The sequence below is a fragment of the Haliaeetus albicilla genome, chromosome 19 (assembly GCF_947461875.1).
Source record: "Haliaeetus albicilla chromosome 19, bHalAlb1.1, whole genome shotgun sequence".
In the NCBI taxonomy this organism is placed as follows: Eukaryota; Metazoa; Chordata; class Aves; order Accipitriformes; family Accipitridae; genus Haliaeetus; species Haliaeetus albicilla.
Window position 1 is genome coordinate 1,550,376 of NC_091501.1, and position 17,474 is coordinate 1,567,849.

Sequence of the window (17,474 nt, forward strand, 5' to 3'; positions counted from 1 at the left end):
GAAGGGAAGGAAGGGGAGCGGTGACAGAGGGACGGGGCGGGGATGTTTGGGCTAAGCTAAGCATTTTCAGCAGCAGCGGACCCCCACTCTTGCTGTGCAGTGACCCATCAGTGGGGACCAATCTCCTGCGACCAGAAAGCCTCTTCTGTCCTGTGGGTTGGTTGTCTGATGAGGTACCTCCAGGGCCAGAGCCATACGGCTAAGAGGAACCTCACTGTGGCTTATGGCTTGTCAAAGACCACACTTTGCCTGGCACAGCGGGACCTGATTCTGGGACCCTTCCTGGGGGGGGGCTGGTGGGAAAAGGGGGCCAAGCAGGGCTCAGTGGGGCTCTGACCGGAGGGGACGTAAGGTGCGCAGCAGCCGGAGGACTCGCAGCACCCCCAGAATTTTGGCACCGCCAGCAGAGGCCACCGAGACCACAATGTCAATGAGAGACACGAAGACCAAGAAGCCATCCAAGATGTTCCAGCTGCTGCGGAGATAAGCCTGATCCCCAAAATACAGGCCTAGGGAGACCACCTGCAAGAGAGGGGAGAGGAGAGGGGGTTAAATGGCTTCTCTCCACGTTGCCTGGAAGACTATGAAGGAAAACGTCTTTGGGGAAAGTGGTGGCACGTAACTCCAGAAATAACAGGGCCATGGTGTCTTCCCACCTTTCCTCTGCCTCCCTGAGCAACAGCACACTGTAGGGAACACGCAGGAAACCTTTTCCTGCCATGCCACAGACCTGGGACAAGTCTCCCAGTCCAGAGATCACCTGGGAGGTAAAATCGGGCACCAAAACCCGTACTTTGGCTCTTAAAGGGGTGGTTCGAGTCTCAGCAGTTCTCAACACCAGCAGGCACTACAGAAATTGCTTGCCTTGGGGAGAGCGGAACACCCTGCAAATCATGGCCATAATTCAGGTATGAATTTTAGGGGTTTAACTTCAGGCACCCAGTTTTAGGACTCTTTCCTGATCACAGGAGGGGAATAACAAGATTTCCCTATTGTTGCAAAGTACTTAGACACCTATTGAATAATTATCTCAACTAAGAGCATTTTATTAATATTGTTGTTATTTCCCCCATTCTTGCTCCAGGAGAAAGGGAATGGACATTTGATATCATTACAAAATCCATACCTGAAGGTCAGCTATTCCTCCTGGATACTAAGATCCATTCAGATTTAAAGCCTAGGATAAACATCCCCTCCATGTCTGACAAGAGAGGACACAACCCCAGGCGGTATCTGCCTTTACCAAGATAGAGGGAAGGACTCACACACTGAAAAGATGGCAAGATTTTAGAAGGGTGCTGAGCAAACGTGAGCCATGTTGTTCCTGACACTGGGAAAAAGCTCTCAGCAGTTCATCTCCAGTAACTTACCTTCAGTGTCATCTCAGCTACAAAAATTGCTGTGAAAATGTAGTTGGATACAGTGAGAAAGATTCTCTCCTAGAAAAAACAGAGAAAGGCCTTAAATGTATCTTGATGACTTCTTGTCACTCTGTCAGGCCCCTCTGATGAATTTGATATCTTTTGCTTTCCTGTGAAGGGTCTGAAAGTTGGGAAAATAAGAGAGGTGCCTTTGGCAAAGGCCAGAACTAGGCAGCTTTTAGCTGATACACCTTGGCTCAGCTCCGTGCCACAGCTGGGACGGGATCCTACGCAACTCTGCAAGAGCACAGTGGATGGGATTTGCAATGCATCCTGCAAATCTGGTCTCAAGGCACTCTCTGCCCTGTTCTGCCAGTGCTGCTCAGTCCTGACCTGCTACGCTGACCTGGGACTCCTTCCCGAAAGGCTGCTGAGCACTGACCACTGGATTGTAAGTGCAGTAGGGTCTGGGGATCGCTAAGGCAGATGTGCAGAAAAAGCCATTTCACTTGCCAGCTTCAGCCACCTCCAAGATGGCTTAAAAGCAGCATACATGAATGATGACGTGCCATTTGTACAGAATGGAAGTTACTTCTACCTTTTAGTCCCCAGTCGCTGTCCCTTTTGCCAGTCATCGCTTAACTGCAGGTGCCTGGAGGACTCTCTTACTTTCCAAGAGGGAGGGAACTATGATTACTGTTTAGAAAGTGTGTTGCCCCATTATAAGACCCTGCAGGGGAAGTGTGCACTATGTGAATTACTAATACTTGGGCATTTGAATAGATGAGTGGGAGCTGGTGTTTAACGCTGAAGTTATTCCAGAGGTCATACCAGTGCCAGGAACACTTACGAACCGCTGTCAGAGGTTGTGCTAAAAAGCAGGTGGGAGGAAACGGTGCTCACCGTGCTTCTGTGTTCAATCTGTGGTCTCTCCAGAGCAATAGTGATGCAGTTCAGGAAGATGAAGGCCAGCACAACGTAGTCAAAGAGCTTGTGAGCAATGATGGTTTGGCAGAGGAGGCGAAACCTGCAAGAGAGTTCCAGTAGGCACCTGTGCCATGGGCAGAGCAACGTTAGGAGCTGTGAGGACAGAGAATTGAGAAGTCTGGCCAAAACTGAGCTCTGACGTAGCAGTTTTCCTATCACTGATACTGAAGTCCCTTGCCATGGCAATATCCCAGGGTGGCCCAGGGTCACACAGGGAGCCTGGAGCAGAGCAAGGGCAGAGCAAGGAGCTGAACCTTCATCCATTGCCCCAATGCCAGAGTGGTTTCCTAATCACTATAGGCACCACTGTGCTCCTCTCTCGCCCCGTAGAGAAGAGGCTGAGTTTCAGTTTTCCTCCCAAACTCACACTTTGTACCACCCCAGGGCAAAGAGGCCACATGCTGAAAGCTGAGGAGAGGCAGATAGGTTGGCAGTCATGGGGACCACACTTCTGTCTGCTCCGAAGGACACTGTGCTCATTAGCATAGGTGTCACACAGAGCAAAGAGCTCTCCTGCATGACCTGTAAGGAAATCCCCTTCTTTTCAAGGAGCGATGCACATGGGTGAGAATACTGTTGGCTGGGGTACATGGACATTTTCTCCTGGTGGGAAGACCCCTTTAGAAGGAAGAATTTATCCAAAATTTCTTTTTTTCAGGCAAGAAGTATTCTAACTTTGCCCTAAAATGTGTGATATGACTGCTGATAAGTTGGTACTGGGACTAAAAATGAAGTGGAGAGACTGTTCTGGTACCAGGGGAGGAAATATCAGTATTAGAAAGTAGTTAATAATACATTCCTTCTCTTTTTTGGGTTAATGTTAGTATTCCCTGCCTTGCTTTGCTATAAATATTTATGATTACACAAAAGAAAAATGGGATGCTCCAAAGGGAGGGAAAGTCACAATAGCTATTTAGGATTCTCATCCTTCCTTTCATCTCCAGAATCAAGGAAGAGAAATGTTGTTTGGCTGTAGAAGTGGAGATGGAGGAGACAAATCACATTCCCAGCTGGTAAGTTTAAAGTTGCAACCTAACGTGCAGCTCAGAGGATGTGGCCAGCGTGGCAACAGAATCTGCCCCATCTTCTCAACCCTTTCATGGCAAAAACTGCACAAACCTGTTTTGTGGAGAGAAGAGATATATGGACCAGTCTTCCCGTAACTCACACCAGTCTGGCTTATAGACTTCCATCATCTTCCGGATGCGAAAGCACAAGCTCTGGAGGGACACAGCAGAAGCAAGTGCCACTGGTTACCTTCCCACTTGCCTGAGAAAGGCACTCTTCCTTTCACATCTGACCCCAAAACACCACTACCTGCAGTTTGCCAGTGCACTACCTGCTGTTCTTTAAGCCCCTGAACAAGGAAATGGACTCAAAGAGCAACAAACCACTGAAAAGGAGGTAGGAGCTGCTTTGTCAGGGCCTTTTTACCCCTTGGCATCTGGTTTCCTCCCCAAATCATTACAAATAAAACTGCTGATGTCCTTCCTAGAGCAGGATGTTGTCCATGATGCCTTCTCTGAACTGTTGGAGTGGCTCTGTTACATGAGCACAGTGTTTCCTTGCCACCTCAGCTAAACGAGAGGCCAAGACAGGAAAGCCTTCTGTTGGCACCTGGGCTTGGAAGTGATTTAATTTCATACAGCATATATATCTGTATTTGGTACAGTCCTGTACTTGCTGCTGATTTTCCCCATGCATAGCTCTTGCTCCTCGCACAGCCTGACCTTTCCTAGCCTGTAGAAATCGCTGGCTGCACTGCTCTGAAATGACAGCCCCCCAACGACCATGCATGTGACCCTATATTGTCCTTCCTCCCACCATCCACCTGTACGACTGCCTTGCAGGCAGCCTCACAACGTGGTTTGAGCTTGTCTGGGTCTAGAAGGTCCCATCTGCGTTCGGTGATGTCCTCCAGCTGTGCTTAAAGCATCTTTGCAAGCTGTCCCATCCATGTGGCAGAGAGACTGACACTTGAGGACGGATCTGGGGTTTCCCACAGCACCGCGGTGTAACCCCAGGTTCCCTCCACCAGGTACTCACATAATCTATCTCTTCATCATCCTCTCCCCGTTCCTTGCGGTTGTTCATCTTTGGGAAGATCTCCTTGGCGATACTGGGCATTTTGCCATTGCAGTCTTGATGCTCGCTGGATGCTGCTCCCAGCTTATGGGTCACTCGGTTGCCAGACGGGACTGAGGACAACTCCAGCAGGTCACAGGAGCCTTTGTTGTCCAGGGAGAGCGTCCGGCGGTGATGAGACACCCTTCCCGTCCCGTCTGGCTCCCCATCTGCCGCCCTGTGCCTTTCCCCAGACAGGAGGGATTCGTGCTCGGCAGAGGGAGGTTTGTGCTTCAGGCTGTGTCCCCGGGCCAGGCTGTTCCAGCTGGAGCGACGGCTGCCCCAGGCTCCGCTGCGGCCCCAGGCACCGTAGTGGGAACTGCGGGAGCTGGACTGTTAAGAGAGGGGGACGGGGACTCAGCAAGTCCGGGCACAAGGAGGGAGCATGCAATCCAATTTCAGATCACAGGCTTCTCCCTGGGCCCCCGAGCCAGGGAGGTTGCCTTTTGCAGCCACTGAGGAAGTTGCGTGGTGGGAATTTAGCAGCAACCTCTGTAAATCTGACAATAAATTGATAATGAGTTAGTAATGGTGTCAGCTGTGATTACTTTATAGCACCATCTGTGTGCAAAGCACTTATGGGGAAGGTAAATAATAAAGCCAAAGGCCAGGTGCTTGATGTTGTTACTTACACCAGTACAGAGTAAGAACAAAGCTCTCAAAATATCTGATTGGCAGTTTTTTATGCTGCCCTGGGGTAGAGGATAACACAAGGTACAGGGTGATGGATAATCTGACACACCATCTTTGAGTACAGTCTTAGTAAAAAGAAGAAATGAGAGAAACAGCCTTGTTGGTTACAGTCTAGTCCAACTGCATCAGCAACTTATCATGTAGTACATGCCTGACAGCTCTCCCTGTTTAGAAATAACAGGGGCACAAACCCTTTGAGCACCGATGCACCCCCCCAAAGCTGTGTGTGTCAGTGAGTAGAAAGCCCAGAAGCTGATGTTATAAGGTGGACAGGTCTGAGGTGCATCAGCTGGACAGCCAGCAGTGCTTGGGGAAGTGCTAAGGGGCAGCAGGACCTGCTATGGGGAGCTCCAAGTCAAGATTTCTCTCTTCATTGTTACAAAAGCTTCCAGAAAACCCATCTGTTATGGGACTTGGCAGTTCTGGCATCACCCAGATATTCCTATGCTCTCAACTCAGGGCATCATTTTGTGTCCTGTGCCCTACAAAAACAAGGAAAGGGCAAGGAGACAAAACATATTTCACACTAAGAGAGAGACTCTGTCTCCTTGGTGTTCCCCCTCTCCCACCAGAAGAATATAAAAGAGCTGAATCCCACACTCAATGGAATATAGATCAATAACCCGGAAATAGACTTCAATAATCTGGAAATTTAGATAAATAATGTGAATTGACCTGGCTTCCTAAAGACAGGCAACGTGCTTGTGTTAGAAGCCTACAGCAGCAGTGCAATCCTCCACAGCAATCCCTGGACGACAGCAGAAAGACAACAGAGTGCTTGGACTTCAAAAGAAGGGTATGACACGCTTCTGTACTCACTCACTCACCAAGGACCGCTGGTCATAGGTCATTCTCCCCAGGGACATCACACTGCTCTTCCGGGAGTCAACAGCAACGCGGATCTGGTCAGGCTGCAGCGAGTTGCGTGAAGAGTTGGTGGCCCCCCCAGCAGCCACTGGTGGGTTGGAAGAGGGCAGGGATGGGTCCAAGTGTCCATTAGGGGTCACAGGAATTGCACAGAGCTTGGGATCTGGGTGGAAAGATGCAGAAAGAAGAAGAAAGCGAAAGAAGAAGGTGGGTTCCTCACTATCCAGTGACTGTTCCAATGTCTAAGCTGTTTAGCACGTTAGCAGCAGCTAACAGAATATTAGCTGTTTAGCACCAATCAGCATCAATTCCTTCCGATTTAGGGTGTTGTGGCAAAAGCAGCACAAGCTGGGAAGACTTTGAAGTATTCTCCTCAGTCCCCAAAGCTGACGGCAGCTCTCCTGGGGGCCAGACAACGAGCAGAGTGCTGGTCAGGCAGACTCAGGCTGACAGGCAGAGCAAGAAGCCGAACCCTGGCAGCTGGGGAGGAGAGTGTGCTTCTGCATGCCAAGAACAGACACCTGCATCTTCAGGTCTGAACAAATACCACCGACTGTCGGACTGGCTATTTAAAGCAGTTAGGCGTAGACACTGTGGAAGAGACTAAGATGTGGGGAGACCCACAGCCATCCACGTATTGAGGTTACCTTTAAATTCCCGCAATCACACTCTTCATCCCAGTCTATCCTACTACACTGGGCCTCTTCAAACGACTGATCATTGACCTTGAAGATACAGGACACCTTTGAGGGGTATGTCAGGTGCTGTGGATGACCATCAGCATTTGTTCAGATGGATAGAGAGGACGGGGTACTGGATTTTAATGCCCGAAAGGACTGGAACTTTCATTTTTGTTTGACCTATTGCATCGCGAAGGTCATGTATCTTCACCTGCACACAGCGTCACAGCCGTGATTGCACCAACAGCTCCGCAACCTCTTCCCCGTTTGCCCTCCTGGGGGTTTGGCTTTCTACATTCAAGGTAAGCTCTGATATGGCGCAGCCATGTAACCCAGGATCAGGCTGCTGTGAAAACAGCTAAGTTGCAGGAAAGAGCTGTAACAAGCCAACACTGGAGCCACTGCTCCTTGCTGTGGGAGCTGCATTTAAGCTCAGCCCTGTGCCTGTGCTCCTTGTCTGGGTTATGCTGTGAGAATGCTTGTGCCTGACCTTGCACCTTGCACCTTGCTGATCCTGATCTTGTCTTGCTGACTGGACTTCTTGGCTTGACCTCAGACCTGCCTCACCACCGTGGACTTGCCTGGCAATCACCGAACAATTGGCTGACCCTGGCTAGTGTCAGCAGACCTGCTCTGCTCCCCTTGTGCCGGTACTGTGCTTTTGTCGGCGTGGTCCCTGCCCTCCTGCCTGGCTGTCCCTCCCTCTCAGCTCCTGGCTCACCATACACTGCGGAGCAAGCTGCTCTTGCTGCTCCTGAAGTATAATACCCCTCGCAGAAAGACTTGCGGTCTTCAAGGGAAGACTTCGAGGGGTGGAGACCTTACCCAGAAGTTTGCAGGCAGACGGTTCCAACAGTTAATTATCTTTCCTTAAAAATATGTGGGTTTTTTCGGTTTGAATTTGTCTAGCTTCGGCTTCCAACCTTTACAATCTCATTATGCTTTTTTCTGCTCAATTAAAGAGCCATCTACCATCAGAAATCTCTCCTTATGGTCGGCACTTACAGAGTGTGCGTTCAAGTCACTTCTTTGGTTTCTCTAAGCTTCATTAGCCTCTCGCTATGAGGCAAGACTTCCAGATTTGTCCGAGTCCTTTTTAACGTGTTGGTATCCCCTATCCAAATGTGGGTCTGTTGTTGTTTAACCCCAGCCAGCAACTAAGCACCACGCAGCCACACGCTCACTCCTCCCTGCTCCCAGTGGGATGGGGAGGAGAATTGAAAAAAAAAGTAAAACTTGTGGCTTGAGATAAGAATGATTTAATAACTAAAGTAAAATAAAATGTAATACTAATACTACTAATAATAAATAATATAATAATAATAGTGAAAAGGAATAGAATTTAAAAAGAGAGAGAGAAAAAAAGGAATAAAACTCAAGAAAAGACAAGCGATGTACAATGCAATTGCTCACCACCTGTTGACCAATGCCTGAGCAGTGATCCACACCCCTCGTGGCCAACTTGCCCCCAGTTTATATACTGAGCATGACGTTCTATGGTATGGAATATCCCTTTGGCTAGTTTGGGTCAGCTGTCCTGGCCACACTCCCTCCCAGCTTCTTGTTTGTGCACCTGCTTGCTGGCAGAGCACAGGAAACTGAAAAATCCTTAACTTAGGTTAAGTGCTACTTAGCAACAACTAAAACATCAGTGTGTTATCAACATTATTCCACACTAAATCAAAACCTCACTATACCAGCTACTAAGAAGAAAATTAACTCTATCCCAGCTGAAGCCAGGACAGGGTCCCAGATTTGGACACAGTGTTCCTGAAATGGTGCCCCTGAAGCTAAGCAGAGACAGTCTCACTTCTCATTCCTAGTTGATGTTCTGCAGGTCATTCAAGAACTGCTCCCCTTGGCTATCGCATTTCTCAGGATGCCAGCATGGCTCTGTTTTTCCACAGATGACACCACAAACTAGCATAAAGTTCAGAATGCAAACCGAAAAGTTCTTGGAGATGGGAGTGAATTTTCTGCAGAATCTGCTTTCAGATTTCTCACTAAACAGCAATGGGAGATAAGCAAGTGAGGTTGGTTGAGCTATTGTACCTGAGCCTTCCTGGACCTCTTGGAACTGATCTAACTCCTCCATGTTTGATGAACTCTGATCTTCATCTGAGTATGACCGGTTGGCATCACCCTGGAAGACAAAAATTTAGAAGTTGCAAACTCATAAACAGAAAAGACCATTTGTTCTTGTCTTTCATTGCTGGAACAACTGTAAAATCCTCCTTGGCAGCAAGGCATCAGTGTGATCACTGGAAAGAGCCTTGTGTGACCTGCAGTGGTTGACATACTGCGTTCTTGCTTTTGGAGGGGCAAAGGACTCGCCCTAGTAGGGCAGGGTCTGTTGCACAGGATGCAAATTGTGAACTCCCTTCCAGAGGGCTTGTCTCTTTCCTTGCAAGCATTAATGCTGTCATTTTTTTTAAAGGAAGCCCGCCCTGAACTTAACAAGGGAAATGACAGAGGTGTGATACTTTGGGAGTCCTCCACCCCAGTACCCTCACAGTGTCTCAAAGGTTCCCTTTTTAGCACCTCTATTCCTCCTCCTGATGAGGCCCCACTGGCAACTCACCTCAGCCTGGAACCCCTCCACGAGAATGGCCACCAGCAGATTGAAGAGCACGTAATTGCCAAACGTCATGAGAGCCACAAAGTAGAGGGATGCCCATGGCGAGGTGGAGGCCATGCCATTGTAGAGCACAACATTCCAGTCCTCCTGGGTTAGGATCTGCAACCAGGCGCAGAGGCCACATAAACATGAAGGAAGGACACAAAGGGGATTCTCAGAAAAGGACAGTGAAAGGATACACATCAGGACCACATCAGGCCTCTTCACTTCACCATAACCACACACCCACTGCCACTGCCCAGTGGTGGTACTGCCCTGATAACGTTAGCTGAGCAAGAATAAAGAAGAGCGACTGTGAGGGCAGTCATGGGCTGAGGTGACAGTGTTAAGCAGGGGAGTTACCACGACAGGAGTGACCTTTGCAAACTGTCTCCTGGGAAGGAAGGAGCCCTCCTGTCTGAGGTACACCATTCATTTGGTTACAACGCCCAGTTATTCCTCCTCTAAACAGGACATGCTGGAGCCTTTTGTGCTGTCAGGAGCGTAGTGCAATGCTCCTCAATGAGAAGAAGCTCCTCTACATCCTCTTCAATTTGCTGTGGTCCACCCAAAGAGACCAAAGTGGGCTCACCTGGAAGACGGTGACGATGGCCCACAGCAGGGAGTCAAAATTCTTCCGGTCAGGAACTGTATCTCCTGTGTCTGTCCTGAGGCTGAACTTGCAACCAAAGATGTGCATTCCTAGGATGCTGTTGGGACAAGAAGTGGAGATGGTGTCAAATATAAATACCTCTGCCACCACAATGAGCTCATCAGAGTCATTCTCTTTTCCTCCCAACAAGCTAATGTAACACCACAGGAGTGAGGGGTAGAACAACACAGCCAGACCACTAGGACCTATCCGTGAAGAAGGAGCTGTGCATTGCACCCCTATAGCTCACCAAAAAAACTGGCTTTCCACCTGTACTGGCTCAGAGCTCATGTATTCCCTCCAACCTGTCCTTCAGATCTGCTCTTCCCATCATTCTTGTTTGCTCTCGTTTTGATTCGCCTCCCTACCACCGCATCCCCGGGATGCGCTGACAGATTTTCCTGATTGCTTCCTGCCACCCTTCTGCCAGAGTCAGCCTCCAGACCAAACTGTTCCTGCAGCCAGTGTTGATTACCAAGAAACTTCACCTATCCTGTGATGGGACATTATGCACAACATGCGCATTTGGTGGCAGTATTTCTCCACCCCATCCACCCCGTCCAGGCCAAATCTTCAGCTGCTGAACCCAATTTAGGGCAGCAGTAACCTCGGTCCTTATGAACAAATAAGCGCTTGTCAGTGCTGCCTGAACCTAGAGCAATGGGCAAGACAAGTCATGCAGTCATGTTCCGAAGTTGCTCTCCACATGAGCCATGCAGTGCCTCTCCAAAACACAGTGAGGCAACTAACTGCCTCCTCACCTGAATATAAAGATGAAGAGCATGAGGAGCATGCAGAAGGTGGCTACGTTGTCCATAGTCTTCATCAGCACCACAAGCTGGCGGCGCAGCGCGGGCATGAAACGTACCAGCTTCAGCACCCGCAGGAGACGGAAAGTCCTCAGCACAGAGAGGCCCCCGTCCGACTGGCCGATGATCTCCCAGATGCTGTGGCCCAGAGAGGCACAGGGAGTATGAGGGACAAAATGAAAGACAAAGGAACGAACAGAAGAGAGAGAGGAATAACAATGCTAATCCACGTTTTCACCTCTGCATTGGCAGCAAGTATAAAGGGGTCTGAGAGAAAATCTGTTTGAGCAGGATATAATTAGAAGTATATACTATAGGCTTATACTTATGTGTAGAAAGCTGCATTTCTCCCTTAAGAACATGATCATGGCACTGTATGTTGCAGGAATGAGGAAAGGATTGCAGCATTAAATTCCAGCAAGACAAGTTCTTCTATCACACATTAAACCTTTGTAGCATCCTTAATTTTTGCATTTTTAAAACATTTCACAGCTAATATTTGTTGTGGACTTACAAGGCAATTGCAACTGCCTTCATTCTACAGAGGAGAGAACTAAGGGGCAGAAATGCTATGCGGCTTGCCTAGGGTCACCAAATGTTGGGAAAAGACAATGTGGTCTCCCAATCCTCGGCCTTGTGCATCAGCTCAGCTCATCCTAGTATAGCTGCTAAATCCTTTTTGAAAAGGCACACGAAAATGTGCAAGCTCTGTAGTACTCTTCTGTATGTATTTCAGTTGATCCCCAAGGCCCTTGTCACCTGATGATGACGATGATACTGTCAAAGATGTTGTAGGGGTTGCGGAGGTAATCAAAGAGACCAAAAGCAGCAAGTTTCAGGATCATCTCCAGGGCAAACATGCTCGTAAAGACAACGTTGCTGATCTCCAAGATGTTGGTCAATTCCTCTGGCTGGAGAGAAGGCAAATTCAGAGAGTCAGAACTGAAAGAGCCCTGCAATTATGGGAAATAAAGTGCCACTATTCCCAGGGGACAGGCTTTGTAAGGAGCTGCAAAGCTCCATGGGTGAGATTAGAGTGGAGCTGGATAGAGCCTCTTGCACTCCAGATTCCTTTGCACATTTACTACCTTCATCATAGGTTCTGTCCCTAAAAAATTCTTTTACTAGAGGTGGTCAGGAGCCCCACAGCCACTCACACGGCCAAGGCTGACGAAGCGTCTCCCACATCCCACTCTGTACCCTGGTTCCCCAGCTAAAGGCTGCTTTACTTTGTGCAAAGAACTTGAGTATTTTTTGAAGCAGGGCAAAAGTAGCTGATCTGCAGTCAACCTCTTTCTTCAAGGATCTTCCTCTGAGGTTTCCACAGGTAGCTGGCACATTTTTTTGCTGAAATTCTGAAAACATTTTAATGATAGGAAAACAGTTCCCTATCTTCCTCTAAACCTTGCTGCACTTCTCTGCCCTTTTCCCCTCTATTTTTTCCCTTCCCCATTTTTATCTCCCCAACTCCCCACCAAATCCTTGGTATGCATTAGTTTTCCAGACTTGCTCCAGCAGTCTTTTCTCATGCCTCTATCGTCAGAGTGGTCTCAATAATTACCCAAGCAAATATCAGACTAGACGAAAAAGACAACAGCAAGAAGGGGCACTCTGCTAACACCTACCTGTAAGGGAGAGGAAGAGCAGGACAGGGTGAGGAAAAGAGAAAAATGGACAGCAAGAGGAGAAAGGCAGATGCACAAGGTGAAAACCTCCAAGGATGACACAAGATGACTGTGTCGAAATAAAAAAAATAAAATAAAGGAATAAAAGGGCAATCTGACCCTGCCTCAGGCATTTTTTTCTGTTGAATCTCTGACACATCTTTCAGCCCCTGTGATACAGCCTTCTCCAGCAGAGACCAGAGACCAATGTGTTTGTGCATATGAGAGAAAGTGTTTTAATGACTCCATCAGTGGAACAAGTCTGAGCAAATTAAATTACTCCTTTTGTTTTCTGAATTAATGACTTTTTCTTCAGTGTGTGCAGCCTTGGAAACTTCTCTGACAAGGTCAGGAAAGGGTCTAGACCATTTCCTCAGGAATGATGAAACTTTGCTTCAGAGGGAGATGGAGGCTGTGCCGATGTCACTGATGAAGGATGCCAGGATCTTGCCATCCCCTGTGGAGGCATTCCCTACACTGAATTTGGGATGGACTCATCTGCTCAAAGCACCTCTCTCCCAGGGGCTAGGACTGCACCAGGCCAAACAGCAAGGGCTGAGGTCTCCAGCAAGGTCGGACACATGAGGGGCAGCACACGCGTGACTATATTGCACATACTCGGACACACACATAGCCCAGGGAGACTACCACGGCAATGGCAGGGTACAAAATGTTCCCAAAGTGAGAGAAAAACTTCCTCCCAGTATAATGGGTTGCATCTTGGGGCCAGGCTAGACAACCCATGCCCTTCAGACCGCATGAGACTGCTAGAGCGATTCACCTGGCTGTAGCATGCTGCTGGCCATCACCTTCCCAAGCAGCAGCTGGTGGGGACCTGCTCCAGCTGAAGGTGTGCCGCCTTCCCAAGAGGAGGGACAAGGCACAGCAGCTCCGAGGCACTTCTTCAGGGCTCCTCTGGCCCAAATTTCCATGTTTACCTTGGGGCAGGTATGTCGCACCTCAGACAAGGTTACGTATTTGACGTTTAACCTACCGTGCCACTGAGCCCCAGCTCCAAGCCTTCGAGCTGAGACTGATCCAGGCTCTGTGGCAGCAGCCAGTACTGCTCTCGTTGTCTGGATACCCGTGCCAAAAAGGCGGCTGAAAATTATCCTCTTCCTTCACATTGGTCTGAGCTATGCCTGGCCACCAGGCTACCTTTTTAAGCATCACATAAAATGGAAGGGAACAAGAAAATTGCAAAAGCCTATTGTTGAGGGCAAGAGAGGACAGACGCTCTGGCACCACGGAAACAAAAAAAGTGAGTCCCTGCAGGTCAGAGCCAATATTTTTACCATGAACTCAGTGCCCACTAGGAAGGGGAGTCATGGTGTCTCCCTGAGGGCTGCAAAATTACTGTTTTTCTAAAGGGTAGCCTTTGCATTGGCTGTGCCTGTCACTTAGCTGGTGGAAGAGGACTTGAGGGAGGAATGCAGTTCTGGGTCTGACTCTCCCCCTGAAGCTGGGGTCTGCTTTAACCCCTGCTCTGGGACCCCCAGGGGCCCAGATCCTCCCAGGTAAACAACTGGACTGGAAACTGCTCCTCACGTCTGTGGCTTCCCATGCCCATTGCTAATTTATTGCACTCCCTGTTGCAACTTTTTATTGAAATACTCCATTTGTTTAAAGTCAAAAAAGAGGAGATGGCTCAATTTCCACTGTAATTACATTTGAATAACAAAACCATCCTGAAAATGAGGGGGAAAGGAGGGGAGATGAAAGCAAAGAGAGAGAAAGAATGAGCAAGTGCACACAGGAGTGGAGGAGAGATTAAGATCACTTCATGGAGAGCCAGGGAGTAATGACACTTGCTGTGAACATGAGGTCCATATGATAAATGGAGATGCCAGTTTCAGCCTGAATCAAATTATTATGTCAGTGAGAACGAGCAGTGTAAAAAAGCAACAGGCTATGATGGTGGATATCCTCCTCTCTGCTGTCCACACATTCTCTCTTGTGCTGTCATAGGGAGCAATTGATGTTTGAAAAGCCGTGCTTGCATCTCGCTTGTGGAAAAGGTCACCTGTTCTCCCATCTCTCCTTCTCTCCCTGACATCTGTCTCTCTAGTCGACCCTCCACCTGTTAATCTTTTTCTAATGGGCCATCAATCCGCCCCAGCAAAGCATTCTTCCTAGAGAGAGGGGAAGGAAAGACTGGGCAGGGAAAGGAAGGAGAGATGGGCAAAGAGAAAGGCAGCAAAAGAGGAAACACAAAACAAAGCTGGGGAAAAAAATAGTAACATAAACTCACTGGCACCCACAAGAAATAAAGGATAGATTTTTTTTAAATGGAGTAGGAAAGAAGTAAAGGCTGGGGAAGGAAGAGCAACACAAAAGGAATGAACTCAGTGAAAAAAAAGAAGAGAAAAAGAGGGAAGAGCCAGCTGGAGAGGCACACTCACTGGCTGAAGGCAGATCCTGCATTGCAGCTGTTTCTGGTGATACAGATAATTCGGCAGAGTGCGAAGAGCCATCAGCTGGGAGCCGGGGCTGCAGGGCGGGGGGCACCAGGAGCTGTCCCCTCTGCGGGGATGTCCTTGTACCTGGGGCACTGGGGCCAGGAGTGACAGCGGACAAGGCTGGGGGCTGGACACGGCTGCTGCAGGGGACTCTCTCTGGCCAGGGAAGTACCAACTTGATGAAAGGGGCAAGCAAACAGGGAAAAAGTGGTTCTTTCCCTTTCTTCTTACCGACACAAGGGATCCCCAACACAATGGATGTGTCACCTCACAGTTGTGAGAGGTCCCCAGGCTCCCACAGACAGCACTCAGGCATTTATCATCAAAACCATTAGCAAGGCTACCTCCTCCCAAGCCACCCAGGTTTACCTAGAAACTGTAAATTGGAGTATCCGCTAGGAAAGGCTTCAACTCAAGGCTACTTTAGTCCAAGCAAAACCAGCTAACACCAGAAATCTCCCCACAAGAAGTCTGTTCGTGTTGCCAAGCCAGGATAGACTGGTTTACCCACCACACTAGGAGAGAAACTTGAACAAAACTGTGGGAGCTGAGTATTGGGGTGAGGAGGGTGGCTTGAAGGGAGAGAGATCCCAGGGGGCAAAGCATACCAGAGCCAGTGTTTTAACCAGACTGGTTCACCTACTCCGCATATGGATCTCTTTCCAAATCCATGAAAATACCTAATTCACAGCTTCATGGCAAGAAGTCCTTCATCTCTAACAATGTAGATCAAATATTGAGAGTGAAATGTATGATTAAGATCTACTTCAGAGCACCTGCCCAGTGATCAGAAACTAGGACTGGGGCAATAGAGGGCAGCGGCTCAACTCTTAACCCCTTTTCAGTTTCTTACTAACATTGGAGTTCTTACATCAGATTAGACTGAAAGTGTAATTAGTCCGTTAACTGACAGCAGCCAGAAACTCCTGCACTATAGGAAAGGTTAAGAATATGCAGACCACCATAAAGCCACTGCAGGATAAGTTTCTCCTAAACTTCTAGATCTGCAGCTGTCTAGAAACTGAAGAGCGATTGATGTGATCTGTGCAGACCAGCCCTGCCAAACCGTACCTGCACATCACTGCCTCTGAGAACATGAGAGAGAAATATTCCATAGAGAGGTCTCTCCAGCCTGTCCATTTTTACTCACCATTTCAATGTCACTTGACAATAATCAGAAGAGTCATAGAAATCAGCCATGGAACATACCAACTAGCTTTTACTCACTCTAATCACCACCCTACAACCAACGCAGGATTTCGTGATGTTTTGTTATACCCTAGTTTTACAAGACTGAAGTAATGTGGTTTCATCTACCACCCGAGGGAGACTGTTCCATCATTTACTAAATGTCAGTATGATGAGCTGGCTTGGGCATTTGCTGAATATTTCTGACAAGCAGCAAATAGTAGAAGAGAAGCAATAACTGTAAAATATGAACTTGTGGATGCAATAAATGCTGGTATAAAGGGAAATCACACAGGCTAAAGGATATGAAGGTACTGATCCACAGGGCCAGTCTAGTTAGGAGACAAGGCATCGTCTCCTGATCCACACAAGACAGACCTCATAAAGTATTGATCTGATCTACGAAGGAATACTGTAAGTAGATACTGGGTAAGATAAACCAAGTTACCCATCAATTGTCTCATTGGCTACTAATGGCAAAGAAGCTTGAGTCCAACAGGCCATGCAAGAAATATATGAGAAAGGCAGCCTGGGACATTCAGCTGGGACCAGCCCTTCATCCTCATGCTGAATAAGGGAGAAAAGCAAGAAGCACCAGATCCTCTCTGAGTATTAAAAAAGTAATCCTCTTAAAAGGATCCTCCTAGACAGCCAGAAGCATCTAATATCTCGACTTTATACACTGGATTTTAAAAATAGGCACTTCCAAGTAGAAGCAGATCTGAAGAACGGCAAAAACTATTTCAAGCAGGACAAAGCTTGAAATGATGGATTTTGGGTTGTGCAGCGTCCCAGCAATACCTAAAGGCCTAATGCTGAGGATTTTACATGTTATAATGCACACTGATGGATTTGAATAAACTTATCTGTTTACAAGTGATAACTTGTGATAAGCTTAAGGATTAAAAATGACTCATAGCAGTGCAGTTTGTCCCCAGATGAGTTGATTTCCCTCACAAGAAATGTATAAGGAGATGGGAAACTGCCTTGGCCACACGAACAGGACAGGACAAGGGTCTGGATGGGTAAGCTAAACAAAGCCAAATTCGAAGGTAATTTGGATCCGAGTGAAGTAGTTTGAGTAGCTGAGGCTAAGTGTCCTGGCAGAAAAACATTGTAACGTTGAAACCCCTGAATTGCAACAAAACGTAATTTTAATTCAAGTTTTTCTTTCTGTTGGTCAAGGCTCAAGAATCAAAGGTGAGACTCGCACATGGGCTCTGTCCCCCAGGTTCCTCTGTTTCTGAACCTGAAACTCGTGCCTGGCTCCTGCAGCCTCTCTCACCCCTTAACCTGCTGGCTGGTGTGTGCTTTGGTCGGGAGGCCAGCTCACCGCTGCACAACTCCGTGAACGAGCGGAGCAGCAAGGAACT

At 48.1% G+C, this 17,474-nt stretch overlaps 1 protein-coding gene across 3 annotated transcripts in view; it reads right to left on the minus strand.

The window, feature by feature from the left end:
* The window catches only part of CACNA1I (calcium voltage-gated channel subunit alpha1 I), a 90,742-nt gene that overhangs the window by 25,017 nt on the left and 48,251 nt on the right, over nt 1-17,474 (minus strand). For all 3 annotated transcript variants that reach the window (XM_069807186.1, XM_069807185.1, XM_069807184.1), the window contains exons 9-19: nt 11,550-11,701; nt 10,743-10,928; nt 9,922-10,039; nt 9,294-9,449; nt 8,765-8,855; nt 5,993-6,195; nt 4,395-4,805; nt 3,468-3,568; nt 2,265-2,388; nt 1,371-1,439; nt 338-522 (exon numbers count right to left, since the gene is read on the minus strand). In XM_069807186.1, the coding sequence (XP_069663287.1) occupies nt 338-522; nt 1,371-1,439; nt 2,265-2,388; nt 3,468-3,568; nt 4,395-4,805; nt 5,993-6,195; nt 8,765-8,855; nt 9,294-9,449; nt 9,922-10,039; nt 10,743-10,928; nt 11,550-11,701 (1,796 nt within the window). The remainder of the gene's footprint in view (nt 1-337; nt 523-1,370; nt 1,440-2,264; nt 2,389-3,467; nt 3,569-4,394; nt 4,806-5,992; nt 6,196-8,764; nt 8,856-9,293; nt 9,450-9,921; nt 10,040-10,742; nt 10,929-11,549; nt 11,702-17,474) is intronic.